Here is a 20990-nt window from a genome sequence, read left to right as displayed (position 1 = left end):
TTCGATATATCCCACTGCTCTGTTACCAAAAAACTCTTTCAAGTGAAATCTTTTGTGAAGTTTGTTAGCAAAGCTCCTTCTGGGAGTTTGTCTTGCTCACAGTGTGCCTCTGTAATGGGCAGCGCTGGGTGCCTGCCTGATCCAAATCCTGCCAGTTTCCCAAAACCCATGCAAACAAAGCTCAGATTAACGGTTTGAGGGAAGCCATTCAACTATGATCTAAAAAATATCAGGCTTATGAGATGTGGGGTTTCTGTGTACTTCTAGATAAGTTTAAATATAGCAGTTGTCTTCAAATTGACTAGAATTTCTCACAGCAAAAATTTACCAACACACTTAGCTTGGTCCTTCCTTCAGCAAGTTATCTTATCATGTGTTTGAATGGTGCATGTGATCTACCCTATAGAGTTTAGGGCACCACCTACGTCTTTAAAGCAAGATATATGCTTAAGCACTCACTGAATGAAGTTTTCAACCTCATGAATACTTTTGGTGAGTTCTGTCAGACTGCTGCCATTCATAAAATTAAACAGAAAAATCCTTTGAAGGACTGGAGTGAAATTAAGTGAAGCAGAGCTTATGCTGTAAGGTAGTTTCTTGTCTTTCCCAATGTATAAACGCATCTACATACTAGGTGAACATAATGGAAGTATTTCAGACATTGCCAAATCTTCACAGTAATCTGTGTGATTTTTTTTCTATCAAAAGGAAATGCAATCCCTTTCAAATTTCCCATGAGTCTCTCATGTAACAGAATCAGTTCTGTATAACAGGATGAGCCACAAATCAGAGTTTTCTGAACTGACCCATATACTCACTGTAACCTTGTGCTGATTTTCTTGTAGTTCAGCCAACCTATAAAGCTGGGTAATTGCCAAGATTTAATGAAAATGAGATGTAATTTTTAGCTAAACTATCGAATTATAACAGAACCTCCACAGGGAGGGACTTCTTTAGGGGCTTTCCTCATAAAGATTTCTAAGAATTTGTCTCCTATTGTGAAGAAAATGCATTCCTATTCATATCGGGGGTGGGAGGGGTAGGACAATAGCCAGTAAACTTTGCAGTCATAGTTTCAACTTGTTTAGTGATAAACATCAGGCAAAAAGTGTTCCTTCACTTTAACATGAAGGGCACAGGGAGAATCAGGTTAGCCAGTCCCTATATCTTTCCTTGGTTTTTGGTTGTTTTCTTTTTACTTGCCTCATTAGTCTTGTATTAAGAAGCAATCAGATAGGAAAGCAGCCAGAATGAAAGAAAATAAAAATCACATTGGAAATAACAAATGCCAAAAAGTGCCAAGAGAGATTTGTACTTTAAGCTTATTTATACATACTGAAAACGTGCTTCCTTTTCCCAGGAGGAAACCCTTAACCCTGTAAATCCAAATAGATGCATTCCTAGTAAATTATTTCCTATCTTTAGTTAGGTACAAAAGGTTATTGGCCTTTAGACAATAAGGAGGTCAGGCAGTAAAGGTTTGTTTGCATCAGCAGTTTATTTTGTTGTGCTTTATTAAACACAGTGCTTGTTGACTATTTTGGAATGCCAAATCCAGGCAATTGATCTCAGCCACTTGGTGTGCCTTTTGGAGATAAAGGAATGGCTGAAACTTCCAAATGAGTTGGAAAGCTGAGACACTGCTTACTCGTAGATTCACCTTGGTGGTGCAAACATCTGAAAGAGCTGAGCTAGTTACTCATTAATAAGGAAGCAAGTCCCTCAAATAAGGCTGCTTATCTTAAAATTGAAACAACAAATCTCCCACAAGGTAGGATCTTGTTCACAATGAGAAGGCCACGCTCATTCAGTTTGACTGGCAGCCATCTGAATGAGAATAGATAGGAACTAGCCAATAAAGTTAGCTGCTTTAAAGCTCTTGCTATAACCCTGCCTTTCTTAGATTTAATTTATGTGCAATGTCAGCCTGTCACCCAACTGGCAGATTATGGCTGTGAGTTAATTCAATGCCATATAAGGAAATCCTCCCCAAAAACGAGAAACTTCATAAAATGTCTTCATGGGCTTTTGTAACCATCACATCCAAACTCCTTTGGTGAAGCAAAAGAATACATTGTCACTGTTTTACAGGCTGGGAATCAGCCAGCCGAGTGCATTGTCTAGTGCCACGTAGGAAGCCTGAAGATCTGAACCCCATCTCAGCTGCAGCTCCAACCCATGGACCATCCACTCTCTTTCTGCAGGAAAATTTTCAGTGCTGTTTAGCAGAGAAAACTAGAGCAAGTAAATCCAATGTGTCATAGTGGGCTTTGCTTTAAACAAACAGATAAAAAAATGCACAAGAAAGAATAACAAATTATTACAGTATAATTAAAGGCATAAAGAGCATAACAGGAGCTCCAGTTTTCAGCCTGAAATGATGGGAAGATAGACTAGTGGTGTGGCTCCCAAAGGGCCAAATGAATGTACAAAGACCAAAATCCTGTACCCAAGGCTAGTTCCTGCAGTTACCTGATTACACAGCAACCTTATTTTTTTTTAACAAAAACCACCAAACTGGTGTCTTGCCATCATGGATGTTGAGAGTTGTGCAGAGTGGCTGCTGCAGTGGTGCCTGCCTAAGCCTGTGGTGTGTGTTTCCAGCCTTCACTGCCCTGCATTACTTTGAACTTCCGTCTTCACAGACATCTCAGCAAAGCATGCTTCATAGCTGGAGCAGAAAAGTGTAGTGGGACAGACCTCCTTCGAAGCACATTTTGAGTCATGTACTAATTACAATTATATGTCCTAAAAAGTCTGGAATGCTTTGCATTTTAATCCGGGGGAAAACTTCACACATGTCATCGTCAAGTTACTTAAAAATCGAAGGTAGCAATACCCTCTGTGTGATCACCTAGTGTAAGTATTTCCACTGAGGTCTAAACTGGTCTTAGGAGCTTTTCTTCCACATATTAACTTAGCATTTGAATCTGTCTAGGTTTTAAGAAACATATCTTATGAAGGATACATCTGAGAGTATTGCTAAAGATATTGACTGGAGCTTGGTTGTTGGCAGAAGGGTATCTTGAGCTTTATCAATTCAAACACAGTGCTCCTTAGCGCAGCTTCATTGGTCTACTGGGACAATAACAGTTCACATGAAGACATAACTTAGCAGCAGGGTGGTTGGAACGACACCGGCAGTTTTTGGCTTTTCTGTGAATATGGCTGATCTTTTTTGGATGTGATCTTAAAACCCAAACAAACCTGAATGGTACATGTTGCCAAGGAATTCAGTTATTTTTTCCTTTCTTTTTGTAAAATATACTTTTCTAAAAGACAGTAATGCATTGAAATATGAGGATCTTAAATGACATAGCCATTTCAGAAAGGGCATCTTATTCAGGATATTTTGAGCAGTGTTTCCCTACAGAATAATTATGACCTGAGTATCTTAGATGCTTACTGCACTTATTGCAAGGGTAGGAGAGTCTTTATGCTTAGCACACTTGGTGTGAGAGATTGTAAGGGACGCCTTTGGAAACAAACACTACAAATCACTATGTGACCTCAGGGACTTGGTTCTTTCTCGTTAATTTTTTGCTGATGTAGACTTACTGGAGATAGTGCAGCCACCCCTGATTTACACTAGGGTAAGTGAAACCCAGAATCGTACTCCTGGTCGTGCAAAAATGTAATCTATAAGTGGAAAGCAAAATATTAGTTTATTTGTCTAGCAACTTCATCCACTCAAACTGTGAGAATTTTTTTGTATCATTATCCCGTTATCAGTGACTAAATAAGGAATTGAAAAACTACAGAGGAGCTGGGTGGAGACCTAGGAAAGCAATTCAGCACTCTGGAACTTCCTCTGCTAAGCAATTCTGGCACTAAACCCAAGCAATATCAGAGTTATTCAGCCAAAATAAATCTGTGCAATGACGGTATCAGATGTGAGGTAACAGCAAGTCACACTGGAGGATATCAGACATTCTTGAATAAACCACAGGGCCTAGATATAATCCTCTGCCATTATATCGCAGCCCTGCCAGCAAAGCAAACACAAATTTTGGAGTCATTATGGCAAGGCAAGTAAGAGCATATGTGCTTAGGGTGGGAGCTGGCAAGCTGCTCAGCACCTTCAGCTCACACGCCCCCAACAGCCATTAAATACCCTTCATTCCCACACTGTGATCCCTGTGGAATCAAACTGCTCTCTAGTATCATTTCCACAAGAAACAGCTGCAAGGCTTGTTGAAGTCTTTCCTTTGCTGTCAGGACAGTATTGATTAAACTTTTCTACCACTAGCTTTCTCTAATTTTTCTATGTGTCTGTATGTCTGGGTGTATTCTTGAAGGCGATTGGATTGCCTCATCTTAAGAAGTTGCTGTCCATTATCTGAGCAGTGTAACCAGCCATGCATTAAACTCGTGACTGAGATTAGCAAATCTTTTTAGCCAGGTCGGGCACTCAGAGGTGATCACTTCTTTCTGCTCCCCCCACCTCTGCAACACTCAGGCTTCCCTGTGGGGCAATTTTCTTGCATCTTTAACCAGCCCTGTTGTAAAAAGGTGCTAGACCCTTGGCTCAGACGCCATTCCAAAATACGCTTTTGGTAAAGTGGTCTTGGATCATGCTAAGTTACATTAATACACTCAATGCATGGGCATATTCCTTCCTCCTCGTTTTCCTTCTCCCTGTACCAGGAGATATGCACAGAGTTTGCTTTTCTTTTTTTGCACTAGGTGTTGCAGGAAGCCTCCCACACCACAGATCCCATTTGGCTCACATGTTTGGTATTTGGCTACTGTGCTTGAGAAACTTAGACTCTGATTTATAAACTAATGTGAAATGCTGAATTCTGGACTTGAGTAAATGAGTTAATATGTATTGTAGTTTAGGACTATTGAGCACTGGATTGTAGAGATTGAATTAAGCTAGTTCCACATAAAAAGGGGGATGTTTTATTAAAGGTAATCAATTCAGTGCAGGACAAATTTATCTAGACCATGACTGTTAAATTGCTTGGATAATAAAAAACCTGTGATAGGTAAGATGGCACCTGGTAGGAAAAGGTTAAGTATTTAAGTCAGTTTTTTCATAGTTTGATTCATTGTAAAGTAAATACTACTTGTGTGGGGTATGTTAACTTTATTTCTAAAATGCGTTTGCCCAGGCAGTGAATAGGGGTTATTTCATAAAGTTAAGAAAATAGAAAGCTAAACTTTTATGACATTTATATGCGTCAGCTCTAGACAGAAAGATGTAAGCATTGAGGAAAATATAAGCACTGTAGAAACAGTGTAATTTTGACCATACAAGGGGCTAGCTGCCTGGTTAATGTCTGGCATTTATGTGAATTCTAGTTCTTTCAGATCCTATTTTTATCCTTCATTAAATTCTTCTTGGAGTGACACAACAGAAATCCCAAAGAAAATTGTTGAGAATAGTTTCCCAAATCTTCTGTTGCTGTTCTTTACATAACATTAGGCAAATCTCAAATTTCTGTGCTTCATTTGGGATTGAGATGAAACCTCTGCAAGGACAGTAGGCTTTATGTCCCCTACCAAGGACTACTGCATAGATTTTCAGTCAGTGTTACTCTCCCTTTGTTTCTATTTTTCCTGTTTATTGATTGAAAAAAGACTGAATCCTCCTTAATTTTCACCCAAAAGAGACACTGCAATGACAAGCTCAGCCATGCTTGAAAGAGTGCACTCCACAGTGGAATACATGTGGGTTCAGCCCATGCGTGGAGCTGTGCTCAGCCTACCAGCAGCTGGCATCCTCAGCTCTTGGTAGGGACATATCTTCAGGCAGATGCAGAGGTGAAAGCTGCAGTGCTGTGGAGCTAAAAAAGTGCAGATCTGCATGTAGCCAGCTTGGATCCTGATGAACAAACTGCCCAAACTGATATGCCAGATGTGTGGCCAAGGTGCAGTTCTAAGCAACTATTTTTTTTTTTTTTTTTAATGCTAAAGATATTTTTCAGCCATTTGAAGGTTCTTTTTATTATTTTTGGTTCTTTTTATTATTATTCTTTTTTCTGGTCATATACCAACAATGAGATTTCCACTTTTTAAACTAATGCACCAGTTTCTGGTTTTATGTATTCATAGATATCTGGAACTAATTTTTCTACAGAGGGCAGAATTTGAATCATCATTTCTAAAGCTGTAAGGCTGCTGTATAAGCTCTGTCTGCCACCTAGGTCTTTTTAATGGGAATACCGATCTGCAATGATCTGGGAGCACATGCTGACACCTTTACTTACTTTACATCTAATTCTGCACATCATCTTATTGAATGACTTAATTAAATGAGGTCAGAGAATAAATAATCTGAGTCTGAGAGCCTGTAATTTGCCATTTAGTATATGTGGGCTAACGAGGGTTATGTGCTATTTACTGCATTTCCTGGCATTCCACTTCATGTCTATGTAGGAAAGAATGTGTTTCAACACATTTAGGATCAGATTTTGCTTGCCATGAATTGTGTCACTTTGTTTTGTTCACCTGACATCAGTTTACAGTAAGTGAGAAGTTAGATCAGAATATTTTTTCCCATAAAGATAATCTGTTAATAGAGTGGAAGGATATTATAAATCTAGCTTTGCTTAGTTCATGCTTAACAGCCTGAATCAAGCAATTGAGATTGCTCTTCACCAAAGGTAATGTGTGTTCTTCTGTAAAATGGAATGTAAATATACTCCGTCACTCGGAATAACAGCTTTGCTCCTTTTTTTCTGCAGCAATATGAGAACTGGAGACCAAACCAGCCAGACAGCTTCTTTTCTGCTGGTGAAGACTGTGTTGTTATAATATGGCATGAGAATGGGCAGTGGAATGATGTACCATGCAATTATCACCTTACTTATACCTGCAAGAAAGGAACAGGTACGAAGTTTCCAGTAACAAGAATGTTGTTCTTTAAATCCCAGTTTTATAAAGCTAAAATGACAAATTCTAGCTTATTTCTGGTGACCAGTACAGGGAGCCTTCAACTGAGTTAGCCTCACAGAGTCATCTTCTACCCACACATTACATCTTTACCTAATCTGTTCTTGAGTCAGGCACAAAAGTGTACACAGTTGAAATTCTTGGTTAAAACCAGGCAAATTTCTTCTTAGGTACAGATCTCAGCTAGAGAGGCCCTCATGTACCTGGCAGGCCTGCTTTACTTCTATGCCATGAATATATTACCAACTCTTCTTTCCTGGAATGGCATCACTGTAAAGTATTCGGGCAGCAGAGCATTGGTAGGCAGGCAGGCAGAGCAGGCAGCTGATTACTGGTATGTGGTTAGCTTTTCAGCTTCAGTTGTGAATACTTTTCACCCAAGTAATGCTGATCTTTGTCTTCCTCCTTTCTCAAACCACCTCGTTAATGTCACAGCTGGAATCTGAAAAGCTCAATTGATTTATACACTGTCAGAGCTGATACAGGAAACCTGGCTGACACCAGGACCTGTAGCGCAATAGTTTAGGAATTGCCTTTGTCTCTTCACAATGGGAAAGTAAGGAAGCAGACAAAATCTTTAGCGTGCTCCATTGTTCCCAATTACCAACATTTTGTTAACATGTTTTCTAAGCTTTGATGGATCTGTCAGTTCCAAGTGCTTTTTAAATAGCCTATTGTTGAGGAAGACACAAGAGTTATTGAAAATGAGACTTTTCTTTTAAATGCCTGCAATAACTTCACTAGTTTTCAGAGTTTGCAGCTTTTCAGTGACTTCTTTGTGTGACTATGCCAACCTTTTTGGCTCAAATTTACATCAGAAATTTAAACCAAAAAAGCGATGGTAACCATACTATCTGCTGTTTTCCAATTTTCATCATTACATTATTTGGTCTACAAGACTGGAGAACTACAGAAAAGACTGATCTCCCCATCCTTATTTGGCTGTGTCTCTTAGGAGCCTGAGGTCCCTTGACATCCTCCCTTAGCCAGGGTTTAGAGGTCAGTACCATATTCAGAAGTGCATTTACAATCTGATGTTTTGTGTTATGTTTTCTCTTCCATTCAGTTGCTTGCGGTCAGCCTCCTGTTGTGGAAAATGCAAAGACCTTTGGGAAGATGAAACCTCGTTATGAGATCAACTCCCTTATTAGATATCACTGCAAAGATGGTTTCATCCAGCGTCATATTCCAACCATCCGGTGTCAAGGAAATGGAAGATGGGATATGCCTAAAATTACTTGCATGAATCGTGAGTTCTTTGAAAGCAAACCAGTGCTGGATCAGACAACAGACTAATTTAGGATTAATAAGTAACAAATGTAACATTTTAAGAGAAGTGCAAATCTGGTATGACAGATTATGACAGATTATGACTGCTCAATCTAGCTGTAAGAAAAAACATATGGCCTCCAAAACTAACGGAAAATGTTCCTCTGCTGTTTTTACAGAAATCATTAAGATTCTTTTAAAGTAAACAATACTCTTACAAAGCCCCTGAAATCAACAGGTTCCTAATAGCACTAACGATTCTTTTTGCAACCGTGGTCTAACTACATGTGAGAGATGTTTCTCCTGTCTGTAACATGATTGTAGTATCAGTTAATCATTTGTTAACCCTCTAATTAATCAATAATAAGTGGAACTGTAGTGTGAAGTGTAGCCAGCTCTTAGTCGTTAAATAGTTTTAAATTAATTTCCCTTTTCCTTCCTTCTCATTGCAGCGTCCACATACCAAAGGACTTACTCTAAGAAATACTACTATAAACATTCTTCATCAGGAAAAGGAACACTGTTAAATTCATCAAAGCACTATCATCGCTGGATCAGGACATGGCAGGACTCAAGGCGCTGAGAGCGAAATGGTGAATGGGGATCTCTACCATTTCAGCCAAAGTCATAACTTTCTGTGCCTTTTTCTATCACTTATTAGGAGTATTATCAAATTGTTTTGAAAATATGGACTGCGGTATACACAATGCATTTTGCAAAAACATGGTGTTTATCAGAAAATTAAAAAATAAAAAAAAAGGAGAAGTGCTTATGGGGATAAAAGGAAACCATTTCCAGCCTATAAAGATATTAGTTTTCTATATGCCATCAGTGTGGACCATTTTATGATATATACCAGCCTTCTGCAATATTTAAACAGCTCGATTTTAGCACCAATGAAAATGTAAATAAGATGATTTTAATGTGTTTAATTGTGTGTTGTTTTTAAAATCTTGTATATAAAATGAAAAGTCACACTAATTTCAGGCATATTTATGGTTAGAATGGCCTCAGAGGTCTTCAGTCATTTAAGACATTGTTTTTACGTTGTTTACCTAGGCTGGAAATGGTTGAAATAACTTCACTAACTGAAATTTGCTATTATCAGGTGAAGATAAACACACAAGTGACATGAATTTGTCTTTTTTTTTTAAATGGGAACTGTGCCGATTCCCATCCAAGGTACAGTTTTTGTCCATGTGATGCAAAGTTTAGATAGAGCACACAGAAGTGGCATGAAGCATGAAATAGGGACTGCAATGTGGAACTTTTTTTTCCTGCTCTCCATTCCAGCTTCACCATTCATGAGAAAGGACTGCATGGAGGAGTTGCGTATGACAAAGAGGGCCTGTAAAAAATCCAAGTGCTAATACATTAACTTTGTCAAAAGGGGGCACTTTTTGAAAAGAAATTAAAAATGGGAAAAAAAGATTAGAAATTACTTTCACGACATTAACCACAAGGTCTGCATTCTAAAATGGAGAAAGACCTGGTGTTTGGGGGATTTTTTTCTTTTTTTTGTAAAAACAAACAAAAATCAAAAAAGTAAATAATTTTGTATATATAACCATTTTTTAATCCTTTTATAAAGTAATGAATGTTTGTGTATGAATGCTGCAGCTGTGAAGCGTACATAAATAAATGAAGTAAGCCATACTGATTTAATTCATTGGATGTTTTTTTACCCATGCAAAGAAGATTCAAAGAGCTCACCAGTGCAGTATTGGCCCATGAGCTCTAGTTTTAGAACCATCTTTCAGTTTAACTGCTATTTCCCTGGAGAACAAAATTCCTTCTAAACAGGATCATTTGTTTGCGGTTAGATGGGTGAAAACTTGTGTGACCTACAGAAGAATCAGAATCTTGGCTTTCTAGAAAGATGTGTGTGCACAAAGAGATTATAGGTTGTAGTTGGTGCAGTCTGTATGTAGGAGTTCTCTATTATGGTTTCTTACCCTGGTCAGCTCGATGACTGACCTGGCTGTGTACAGTAAGTGTAGAAGGTAACGTTTGAAACGACCTCTCCACAGAAAGGACTGTTATTTCTGCAAAGTGCCTTGCACACCTTTGGGCACAGGACAAAAAAAAAAAAAAAAAAAAAAAAAGAGGAAAAAAAGAAAAAAAAAAAAGAAAAAATAAATGAAAATGACAGAACAGTAAGTTCCCTATGACATACCTTTTAAAATAACATTGCAAATAGAAAACACAAGCGGGAGGTTTACACCTTTGTGTTAGCGGGGGTTTATGATGCATAGAAGTTTGAAGGGAAAGGAAAAGATTTGAAACCCAGCCAACATGTGAGTGTTTGTACCAGGCACAGCTGCCCATGGAGTGACCTTGCTACAGCTCATTGGGAACGGTAATTATAGTTCCAGACAACATCTCTTAAGGAATTGCAGTGACCGCCCCATTGAGTGTACCCAACCCTTGTGCACTCAATGTGGCAGTGCTCGCTGTGCTGGCCGGTTCATTCCCCACCCCTCACCCCCAAACAATGCACATAATACTTTCCTCTATTTATATTATTATCTTGTATAGTGTATAATGTGAATGTCTGGGTTTTTTTGTGAATGAAAGTCTAAAATCTTTGTAACTTTTATATCTGCTTCTGTTTCACCAAAGAAACAAGGTTTTGCTATACTGTGACTTGTCTTGTTATTGCATGTCTTCCTGTTTAAATCTATGCAATGTGATTTTTTTCATATGAATACAATTAGACTGTCAGGTACTTCACAATTATCATGGGCTTAATCAAGTGCCCACTGGAGTCAAAGAGAGTCAGCTGGCTGAACTTTAGTAGGTGCTGCATTTGACTTTATATGAGCAGCTCTAGGGGATATTTTAAGATATACATTGTATGTTTTGAAGTTGATTATTGCTTGTATAAGTCCAGGCTCTGTTCATAAATATACAGTATTCTACACATCACTTCCTTGTACCAGAAACATACAGAACAGAAAATATATTTTAACACTTTGCAAAGTTTCTCACCATATGTGTAAAAAACCCTGCATAGATTTGTTGTTTTCTTGTCTACTTGCTGGATTTTAAACAATGTTGTAAGGCATTCAGATAACATTGTGATTGTAGTTTTAAATAGGTTAGATACAGTGCTTATATTGATTTTTTTTTCATCTCCTTCTATTACTCATTATAAAATAGGACTGACAACATTCCTTATTAAAAAAAAAAAAAAAAAAAAAAAAGAAAACCTGTTACCCATGCTTGTTTATTTAGACAGAAAATGCAACTTTATTTGTCGCTGGAAACTTCTTCTGATACTGATCTAAACCCCAAATGTTCCAACACCAACCCCTGCAAAATGCACCACAATGAGCACTGTGACTCCTTTACATGGAGCATCTCCAAACTCCAGTATGTGGAAGTGTGTTGGGACTGGAGTAGAGAGATAGAAGACAAAACTAGAGACTTAAATACAGTTTTTCTGAGTGAGTATTTCTTAGCTCTGCTTTCTTGCCTATCGAGTTAAAACAGAATTCTTTCTTACTTATTTTTCAAAGTTACTCTGTATTTGTAGAAGAGTCAGGTTTAAATTGTGTTTTACAACTACAAGCAAGACAAATATTAGAGTGGTATTCCTGTAGTAGTCTTCCCTTGTTGCATAAGTATTAAACATTTTGTTTTTACTAACACACCCTTTGCAATTTGAAAGGATACAGAAACATCCATAAGAGGTGGAAAGATTTGGAGGGGATGGGGCATTGGTGATTAAAGTATTATCTCAAAGGAGTACGGGTGTGCACTGCACATCTTAGGTTGCCAGCAGCATCTGGAGTATGTAGTCCCACCAAGGCTCAGGCTGTAGGTTTGTGCACAAAATGCTATGTGAGAGCAACTGCATTTTGTGTGCTCATGAAAACCTCTGCAAAGTAGCTATTGTTATTCCAAACACCTTCCTGTCCATTTATTGACAGTATCTGACTTCCCAGCGTGAACCTCAGTGCACAGGGTTTACCTCCTCAGAGATTTAACACCACACAGAGTGGAAATAAGCCAGGCCACCTAATTCAGTATTGTTCTCAAACAGCAAGAGAAAGTTTTCTTTTTACTACATGGTAAATGTTGACTTTCTGCATTTGGAAGAGCCATGTTTTTGTCTGTTAATAAGTCTTACTGCTGTTGTGTCTCAAAAAAACCCACCCAGTTCCTCTTCAGCATGAGGAGGGCTGCTGAAGGAGCAGCAACTGCAAATATGCTTCCTAGGGTGAACTTGAGTGGCATGAATCCCTCCTGGTGGGCAGAGGGGCATGAATCCCTCCTGGTCGAGAGCTATTTCTTAGTCCAGACAGTAGGGAAAACAGGTGGTAATGTTCTTTGCTTAACTAAAAAGCTTGTAGCATGCTGTTCTGTCCATAGGTAGAAGATGACTCAAGCTGTCTGTAGGCTTCGGCTCTCCAGGTAGCAAATTGCTCCTTCATCAAGAAATGTTTTAAGATGTCACATACCAAAATGACTGAAAAAAATCCTCTGGGTTTGGTGCAACAGTTCATGCACAAAGGCAAACACATTCTTTCACAGAGAAAACACACAACTTGTATCACTGCTTGTGAGCAGTAACATGCACAGGACTCTGCAAGCACACTGGTTTTCCCTGACAAATGATGGAAGTGATACAAATGATGTTTGGATGAAACACTGAGAAAAGCTGTTAGTACAGATAAGCCAAGAAGTGTAGTCATTTTAAGGACAGAAATATCATCCAAGAAAAGGTCTATCACTGGAACACTCCAGCAGGAGACCTGGAAGGAAACAAGAGCCTGTAAAGCATAAATTGATGGTAAATTTTTGTTTTCACAGCAAATATATTCAAGTGGGGAAGCCATTAGCTGTTACTGCTATAAAGGCTAAGTTACTGTGTAAATGCAGATTAATAAAGAGAAATGGGACCTTGAGGTGTATTAGCAAGGAATTTATTCCAGGGAAGGGAATGGATTCACGATACTACAAAAATGCCTCCAGATTTCCAGCTGCCAATAGCCAGGAGAAGTGTATTCAAGCTGGAAATGGTCCAGCAGCTTGCTTCTGGCATGGTCGGAAGGATGAAGGAGCCAAAAGAAAGGCAAACACTGGTGGCAGTCCTACACAGACGCAGCAGTCCTAAAGAGCAATTTCATGGCTTCTGGTTTTAAGCTCTAGAAGTTATAGTGATGAGAAGTCCCTTATTAATTTAAGACAAGAGGTAACCAGTCTAGGAAATGGAATAAATGGTGTGGTTTTCTTTCGTAGCAGGAGAATAGCAGGAATTCTAATCCTGTGTTTCTTACACTACAGTGTTTGGGGTAACAATTACGCTTAATATTTCTACGTGGTAGGGAAAAAGGGAATGCAGAGGCTGGGCAGAGGTCAGACACACAGATCTGAAGCAGACACAGGTAATGGATGCATGTTTATAAGGTCCCTGTTTCTCCACAGTGGCTTCAAAGTGGCTTTTTCCTAAGCATGTGAGGGAATTTTTGATTCGAAAGGCAATAGGATCCCAGGCTGCTCTCTTCATGGTTAAAACAAACTTTTAATAACATTAGAAAAGAGGAGGAAAGCAGCAGATGTTGCTGGCAGTGCTATTTGCTTGCTGAATGAAGGATCCCTTTGATAGTGAAAACCATACATGTTCTTCCACTGCAGCTTGCTCATCTTAAACCGTGGCAGCTTCCATATATGCTCAAATCCTGACCAAGGACAGTATATGGCAGGGTGGTGGGACTGGTGGTGATCCAAGTACACTTTCCATGTTGAGCTCTTGGTGTGTGAAGAGGCAGCCCCCAGCTTCATGTGGCTGCAGAGATGGTGCTGTACCTGCATTACCTGCAGTGTGAGGTGTCTCAGAGGTGCAAGTGCCACGCTGGAGCTAACGCTCTGTGTCTCCTAAAAGGACATTTAAATAGAAACATGTGCTCTGCTGACAAAACTTTTGGTGTATTTCAAACCATGCTGTGGCCAGGCTGGTATTTGCAGCTTGAAAACGGCTGATGGTACAGGGCTGAAATGTCAGCTATGCCCGTTTGCTTATGGGTAAAATAAAGAAATTTTCCTCCCAGTAAGCTGAACAGGTCATGCTGATTTTCTCATGCTTTTAGGCTGTAAAGAGAACCCTAGCCTCTGCACAGAGTCATTGATCATGGAACGAGATCAATTGCACCCCATGGAGCCTTGCAGAAACCATCTCCATTAGATATCTCTGTAACAGGATCTGCCGCATGTTTCAGCAAAGGTCTGTCTGTTTGTGCTGTGCCATCACTGGCAGGGACCAGTGGCAGGCACTTCAAACATGACTGGAAAAAGTTTGGATCCTTTCTCCCCTGTGTCCTGCAGCCTGGCTTCCTCCCTGTGGCCATTTTCTAGACTGATGCTTTCAAAGGCAGAGTAAGAAGGATGAAAATCATCAGAAAATAATAGTGTTATGGAAGGAAATTGTGATGTCAGAGGTGAAAATGCAGGAGGAATGATGGGAGGAAAAGTATGTGGGTATTGATGTGAAAATGGAAAATCAATCCATGGTTAATATTGTGTTAGGGAGGAATTTGGATTTATACCAATGAATTTTTACCAACCAGACTGTTATATCCCCAGTAAGTGCAAATCAGTATAATAGCCACATATAATATACAGCATATACTATCGTAGTTTTTAGAAACTGGCCCAAATGCATGTGCTTTTCGTTTAGTTTTTGTTTGGACTCTATGATTTCAGATGCTTTTTTAAAAAGCTACTTCAGTCCTTCAGGACTTTATTTAAGACAGACCTTTTAGCCTGTGTTTGAGCATGTGGGCTGCACTTTCAGTCACTCTCTAGCTCTCAAAAATTGTTAGAAAAAATGTTTGTACTTGTAAAGCAAATTATTTGATTTCAAAATGACAGGCAACATGGACACAGAGATCTTTCATGTTGACTGAAGTGACATTAACACACTGCTGATGTGAAATGACTTCCGAAGATAAGAGCTTAAGACATCCAGCATCATTTAATGTCACTCTTGAGTGGGAGATTCTTCCTGTAGAAAAGATTCCAAATGTGAAAATTAAGGAAAAGCTTGGACTTTAGTCTACAGAAGTATTTTGAGCTTTACAGTATACTGGGTACTAGCTAACACACAATTACACAGAGAAGCGAGTTTACCTTTTAGGACATAGTTTTGTAGTTGCATATAGCAAATCTTCATTTTCAGGGGTAAAAAATCAGATCGGTGTATTTTGATTGACTCATTACAGTGGGTCCAAAGCATTATTAACACCATCAAGGCAAACCTGAGAGGAAAAAAAATTCATAGAATCACAGACTAGTTTGGATTGGAAGGGACATTTAAAGCTCATCCAGTTCCATTCCCTGCCATGGGCAGGGACACCTTCCACTAGACCACGTTGCTTCAAGCCCCATCCCGCCTGGCCTTGAACACTGCCAGGGATGGGGCAGCCACAGCTTCTCTGGGCAACCTGTGCCAGGGCCTCACCACCCTCACAGGGAAGAACTTCTTCCTTATATCTAACCTGAACTTCCCCTGTTTCAGTTTGAACCCATCCTATTGTCCTATTGCCACAGGACAGAGTCCCTCTCTATCATCCTTGTAGGCCCCCTTCAGATACTGGAAGGCTGCTATGAGGTCTCATGCAGCTTCTCTTCTCCAGGCTGAACAGCCCCAACTTTCTCAGTCTGTCTTCATATGGGAGGTGCTCCAGCCCCTTATCATCGTCGTGGCCTCCTCTGGACTTGCTCCAACAGTTCCATGTCCTTTTTATGTTGGTGACACCAGAACTGCACACAGTACTCCAAGTGGGGTCTCACGAGAGCAGAGTAGAGGGGCAGGATCACCTTTGCCCTGCTGATCACGCCTCTTTTGATGCAGCCCAGGATATGGTTGGCTTTCTGGGCTGCGAGTGCACACTGAAGCCGGCTCATGTTCAGTTTCTCAGCAACCAACATCCCCAAGTCCTTCTCTGCAGGGCTGCTCTGAATCTCTTCTCCACCCAGCTTGTAGCTGTGCCTGGGATTGCCCCAACCCAGGTGTAGCACCTTACACTTCACTTTGTTGAACTTCATGAGGTTGGCACTGGCCACTTCACAAGTGTGTCAAGGTCCCTCTGGATGGCATCCCTTCCCTCCAGTGTATCAACCGAACCACACAGCTTGGTGTCATCAGCAAACTTGCTGAGGGCACACCAATCCCACATTCATGTCGCTGACAAAGATGTTGAACAGGATATGTCCCAACACTGACCTCTGATGGTCACCTCTCATTACCCATCTCCAGTTGGACACTCAGCCATTGACCACAACTCTCTGCATATGGCTATCCAGCCAGTTCTTTATCCACTGAGTAGTCCATCCATCAAATTGATGTCTCTCCAATGTAGAGACAAGGATATGGTGTGGGACAGTGTCGAATGCTTTCACAAGTCCAAGTAGATGACATCAGTTGCTCTGCCCCTACCTGTCAATTCTGTGGCTCCATCATAGAAGGCCACCAAATTGATCAGGCAGGATTTCCCCTTAGTGAAGCCATGTTGGCTGCCACCAACCACCTCGTTGTTTTTCATGCGCCTTAGCATGTTTTCCAGGAGAATCTGCTCCAAGATTTTGCCAGGCACAGAGGTGAGGCTGACTGGTCTGTAGTTCCCTGGGTCTTCCATTTTCCCCTTCTTGAAAATGGGAGTTATATTTCCCTTTTTCCAGTTGTTGGGAACTTCACCTGACTGCCATGACTTTTCAAATACGATGGACAGTGGCTTAGCAACTTCATTCACCAGCTCCTTCAGACCCACAGATGGATTTCATCAGGTGCCATGGACTTGTGCACGTTCAGGTTCTTGTGCACATTCACATTCTTCTTCAAGATGCAGTATGGAAACAACCTTTATCCAAGGATCATGAAGAAATGCTTAAGAATGAAAAGCTTGATCTTACAAGATTTTCGCACCTCCTCCCACTCGTTCTTCAAGTAGATATGGGCTTGTAAAAACCAATTTTCAATACTAAATGGTTCGGTACCTGTGGGATTTAAAGCTTTGTTCGAATATGTATTAATACAAGTATCTTATTTTGCAATATGGTTAACATTATGCCCAGAGGCAATGCTTATAAAGGTAAAGCCAAAGACAACTAAATGACCATTAAACTATGATTCTACGAAATAAACAAATGATGAAATGTTCATGTTTTGCTCCGTTGTGTGTTCAGGAGCAAGTTCAAAATGGCTGGATTAAAGGAGAGGGCTGTAAAACATGACTATCTGCAACATAACTATTCAGACAGAAAATGCATAATGAGGAAACTGTGTCTACCATAACCATATAGTAAAGAACTTCTCCTAATGACTAATCTAAATCTCCTCTCTTCCAATTCAATTTAATTGAACTCAAACCAAGTTCTAACTTTGGAAATGTTGGAATGCAATTAATTCTTAATTTTTTTATTTTTCTTTTTAGGTTTTGCTTGGAAACTAGTGGTCTGGACATCTTCACTTTTTAATGAAGTCTGTATAGTTGTTTGGACTTGGAAAAAAAACTTTAACCCCCTAATTATTATTACAGGCCTGAGGTGTGAGAACTGAACCTCAAGCCTGCATGGGCAACGAAAAAAAGAGCTTCTCAGGCTGTAGACAGACACAGACACATTCAGAAGTTCCCTTTGAGACATAAGAATTTGCTCTGATAACCACTATGTAGATTTTATTAATAATGTTATGGTGAACAGACTTGGGAAATGCCAGTGCCTATTAATATATTCTTCATTATGGCCCCTGCTAAAGTTGTTTGAAACTGAAATGGAAAAAAGATATTATTTCTCTTCACCATTTGAATCTTTGTGGTGGTGGCACGTATCCTTATACATCCTTTTATAAAAAACAGAAAACACTAGTGGGAGTGTAAAAATGCGTGTTTTTGGCGAATATGCTGCTTGTTCCTCCCCCTCGGTGTGTTGGCTACTTCAAGAGAAATCTGGTATTTGTTATCATATTAGGATCAATTTTCAGATTTAACCTTGAAGTAGGAGTGTGCCTCCTCTTCACTGAGAAAACTTCACAGCAACAGACTCTCCGCAGCAAATAAAGCTCTCAGCTACCAGTTTGTCCTTGTAAAACGACAATCCTTGCACATGATAGCCTTTGTAATGTAACAGATCCTTCCTGAGGATTAGTGTCCACTGACTTTGTGGTTATTACCAAAGCTGTGTCAGGATAGGGCAAGAGAGAATGGCTTTAAACTGAAAGTGGGGAGAGTTAGATCTAATATAATATAATATAATATAGAATCATAGAATCATAGAATCGTAAGGGTTGGAAAGGACCTTAACATCATCTAGTTCCAACCCCCCTGCCATGGGCAGGGACACCTTGCCCTAAACCACGTGGCTCAAGGCTCTGTCCAACCTGGCCTTGAACACCACCAGGGATGGAGCATCCATAACCTCCCTGGGCAACCCATTCCAGTGCTTCACCACCCTCACTGTAAAGAACTTCTTCCTTATATCTAATCTAAACTTCCTCTGTTTAAGTTTGAACCCATTACCCCTTGTCCTACCACTACAGTCCCTAAGGAAGAGTCCCTCCCCAGCATCCTTGTAGACCCCCTTCAGATACTGGAAGGCTGCTATGAGGTCACCACGCTAATATAATATAATATAATATAATATAATATAATATAATATAATATAATATAATATAATATAATATAATATAATATAATATAATATAATATAATATAATATAATATAATATAATATAATATAATATAATATAATGTAATGTAATATAATAAATATAATATAATATAATATAATATAATATAATATAATATAATATAATATAATATAATATAACAATATATAATCTAAGGTTATAATAAAATATAATCTAAGGTTGGATGGAGCTTGCAGCAATCTGGTCTAGTGGAAGGTGTCCCTGCCCATGGCAATGGGTTGGAATTGGATGAGCCTTCAGGTCCCTTCCAACCCAATCAATCTATGATTCTATGATTATTATGTTATCTTTTTTAGTTAGGTGTAATCAACAAAGATAAATACCAACTAAACTAAAAATAGCTGCCCTTTTGCTAGAATACACAAATGGCATTGCCTAGGATACATGAAAGCCAATGACATTGACCACAACTAAATTTTGGTCTCCCAACACTTGTAGTTTATAAACTCACCTTTCAGATACCATGATCAGGCAATGCAGTAAAACCTCTGCACAATGCCTGCTGACCACTGATGAGGTGAGAACATATTATTTATGGCATCTCCAAAGTGCTTTTGGTAGCATGCAGATCAGTTTTGGGGACTGACCTTGAGAGGCAACAATGGTATACACCTGCAGACTGGATGGGGATTAGGGCCACAGCTACTGCTGGGTGGGATGTAACTTCCTCCCTTCACCACATTTGAGAGAAGTGCTAGAAGCTGTCGTCTAGGATTTCTTCTTTCCTGCCATGTATATCTTCCATCACTTCTTTGGTCTTAATTGTCTTTGCCTCAAGGAGCTTATAAACTGTTGGCATTAAAGCTTCTGTCCTTCTGTCCTCAAGATTCTAGTCTGATGACCTCAAAAATTGCCTGAGATGGAGCCTTTTGAGTTAAAATGTCTGTGCTTACAAGCCAAGACTTTCTAAATGAGTTTATTAGGCATTTGACTCCCTGCTACTTTATTAGAAGTTTTATTTTCTGTTGGTAGCTGAGATGGACAGTGTTATTTTTATTAGCTTTGTGATTAGTTACTGTCCTTTGCAGTATGAGGTGTCTTTCTCACAATCTGATTTGTTTTCCGGCAATGCCAGGCCAAATCAGACTCAAGTACTCCGTCTGCTGATGTTTCCAGTTCGTAAGAAACACTGACCTCATGGGGCCTATGAATCGATGCTTTCTTACAAGGAAAATGTACCACAAGCTCTCTCCAGAGATATTCTTGTATGAAGCAGGAGCATCCTTGATTTTTCCAAAAGCTTTCTGCAGCATTCTGTAACCACGGTGGAGTGCACAATAGCATTTTGAGTATCAATGGATGGCAAAAAATCAGCAATATGCAGGTTCAAGCCAGACTTCACCAGTTTGTCCCAAATATTGTCTGAACTGAGGAGTGAAAAGAAAACATTGCACTCCCAGGAGCTATTTCTCAGCTTTCGTCTTGGAACAGAGGATTGGAAGGATTTCATTTTCCCCTTCTCTGTAAAAATGTCTTCTTTTCTAAAACATATCAGTTGGAGGAATGAAAAATCCTGTATCTTCCAATAACTTTTACCTTTCCTTATATCCCTAGCCAACCTTGGCTAAAATAGAAAATTTAATCTTAAGCCAGAAATATTGATTCACATGGAAACTGCAAACCACATGTTTAAAAGCATATTCCATTTTCCTATCAGCCAGTCAACAAGAATTGCAGATTTTGCTTTCTTCCCTAACAATAATTGATGAAGATGGGATACCAAAGAAGGTGAAAAGCTGAGGGCAGTTTTGCAATAGTTATCAAGACGGTTGCAGGACACAAGTATTTTTCACTTTCTATTTTTCACTTTTCTGTTTATTTTTCCTTACAATGTGTTTAGAAGCCTCTGAAAATCTCTGTGTTTCATTTATTTGGCATGTCTACTGACAGCGACTGAAATTCATAGAATCATAGAATCATAGGATCATAGGATCGTAAGGGTTGGAAAGGACCTTAAGATCATCTAGTTCCAAACCCCCTGCCATGGGCAGGGACACCTTGCCCTAAACCACGTGATTCAAGGCTCTGTCCAACCTGGCCTTGAACACCACCAGGGATGGAGCATCCACAACCTCCCTGGGCAACCCATTCCAGTGCTTCACCACCCTCA

General features: G+C 39.6%; 1 protein-coding gene across 2 annotated transcripts in view; it reads left to right on the top strand.

Annotated features, from left to right (window-relative positions):
• Positions 1 to 11357, top strand: part of VCAN (versican) — a 108617-nt gene extending 97260 nt beyond the window's left edge. For both annotated transcript variants that reach the window (XM_030512325.1, XM_030512326.1), the window contains exons 13-15: positions 6693 to 6837; positions 7967 to 8149; positions 8622 to 11357. In XM_030512325.1, the coding sequence (XP_030368185.1) occupies positions 6693 to 6837; positions 7967 to 8149; positions 8622 to 8752 (459 nt within the window). In that variant the 3' untranslated portion in view covers positions 8753 to 11357. The remainder of the gene's footprint in view (positions 1 to 6692; positions 6838 to 7966; positions 8150 to 8621) is intronic.
• Positions 11358 to 20990: the final 9633 nt, after the last annotated feature.

This window comes from Strigops habroptila, chromosome Z (assembly GCF_004027225.2).
Source record: "Strigops habroptila isolate Jane chromosome Z, bStrHab1.2.pri, whole genome shotgun sequence".
Taxonomy (NCBI): Eukaryota; Metazoa; Chordata; class Aves; order Psittaciformes; family Psittacidae; genus Strigops; species Strigops habroptila.
The sequence above is the reverse complement of the archived record's forward strand: the minus strand, read 5'-3'. Positions and strand labels throughout refer to the sequence as shown.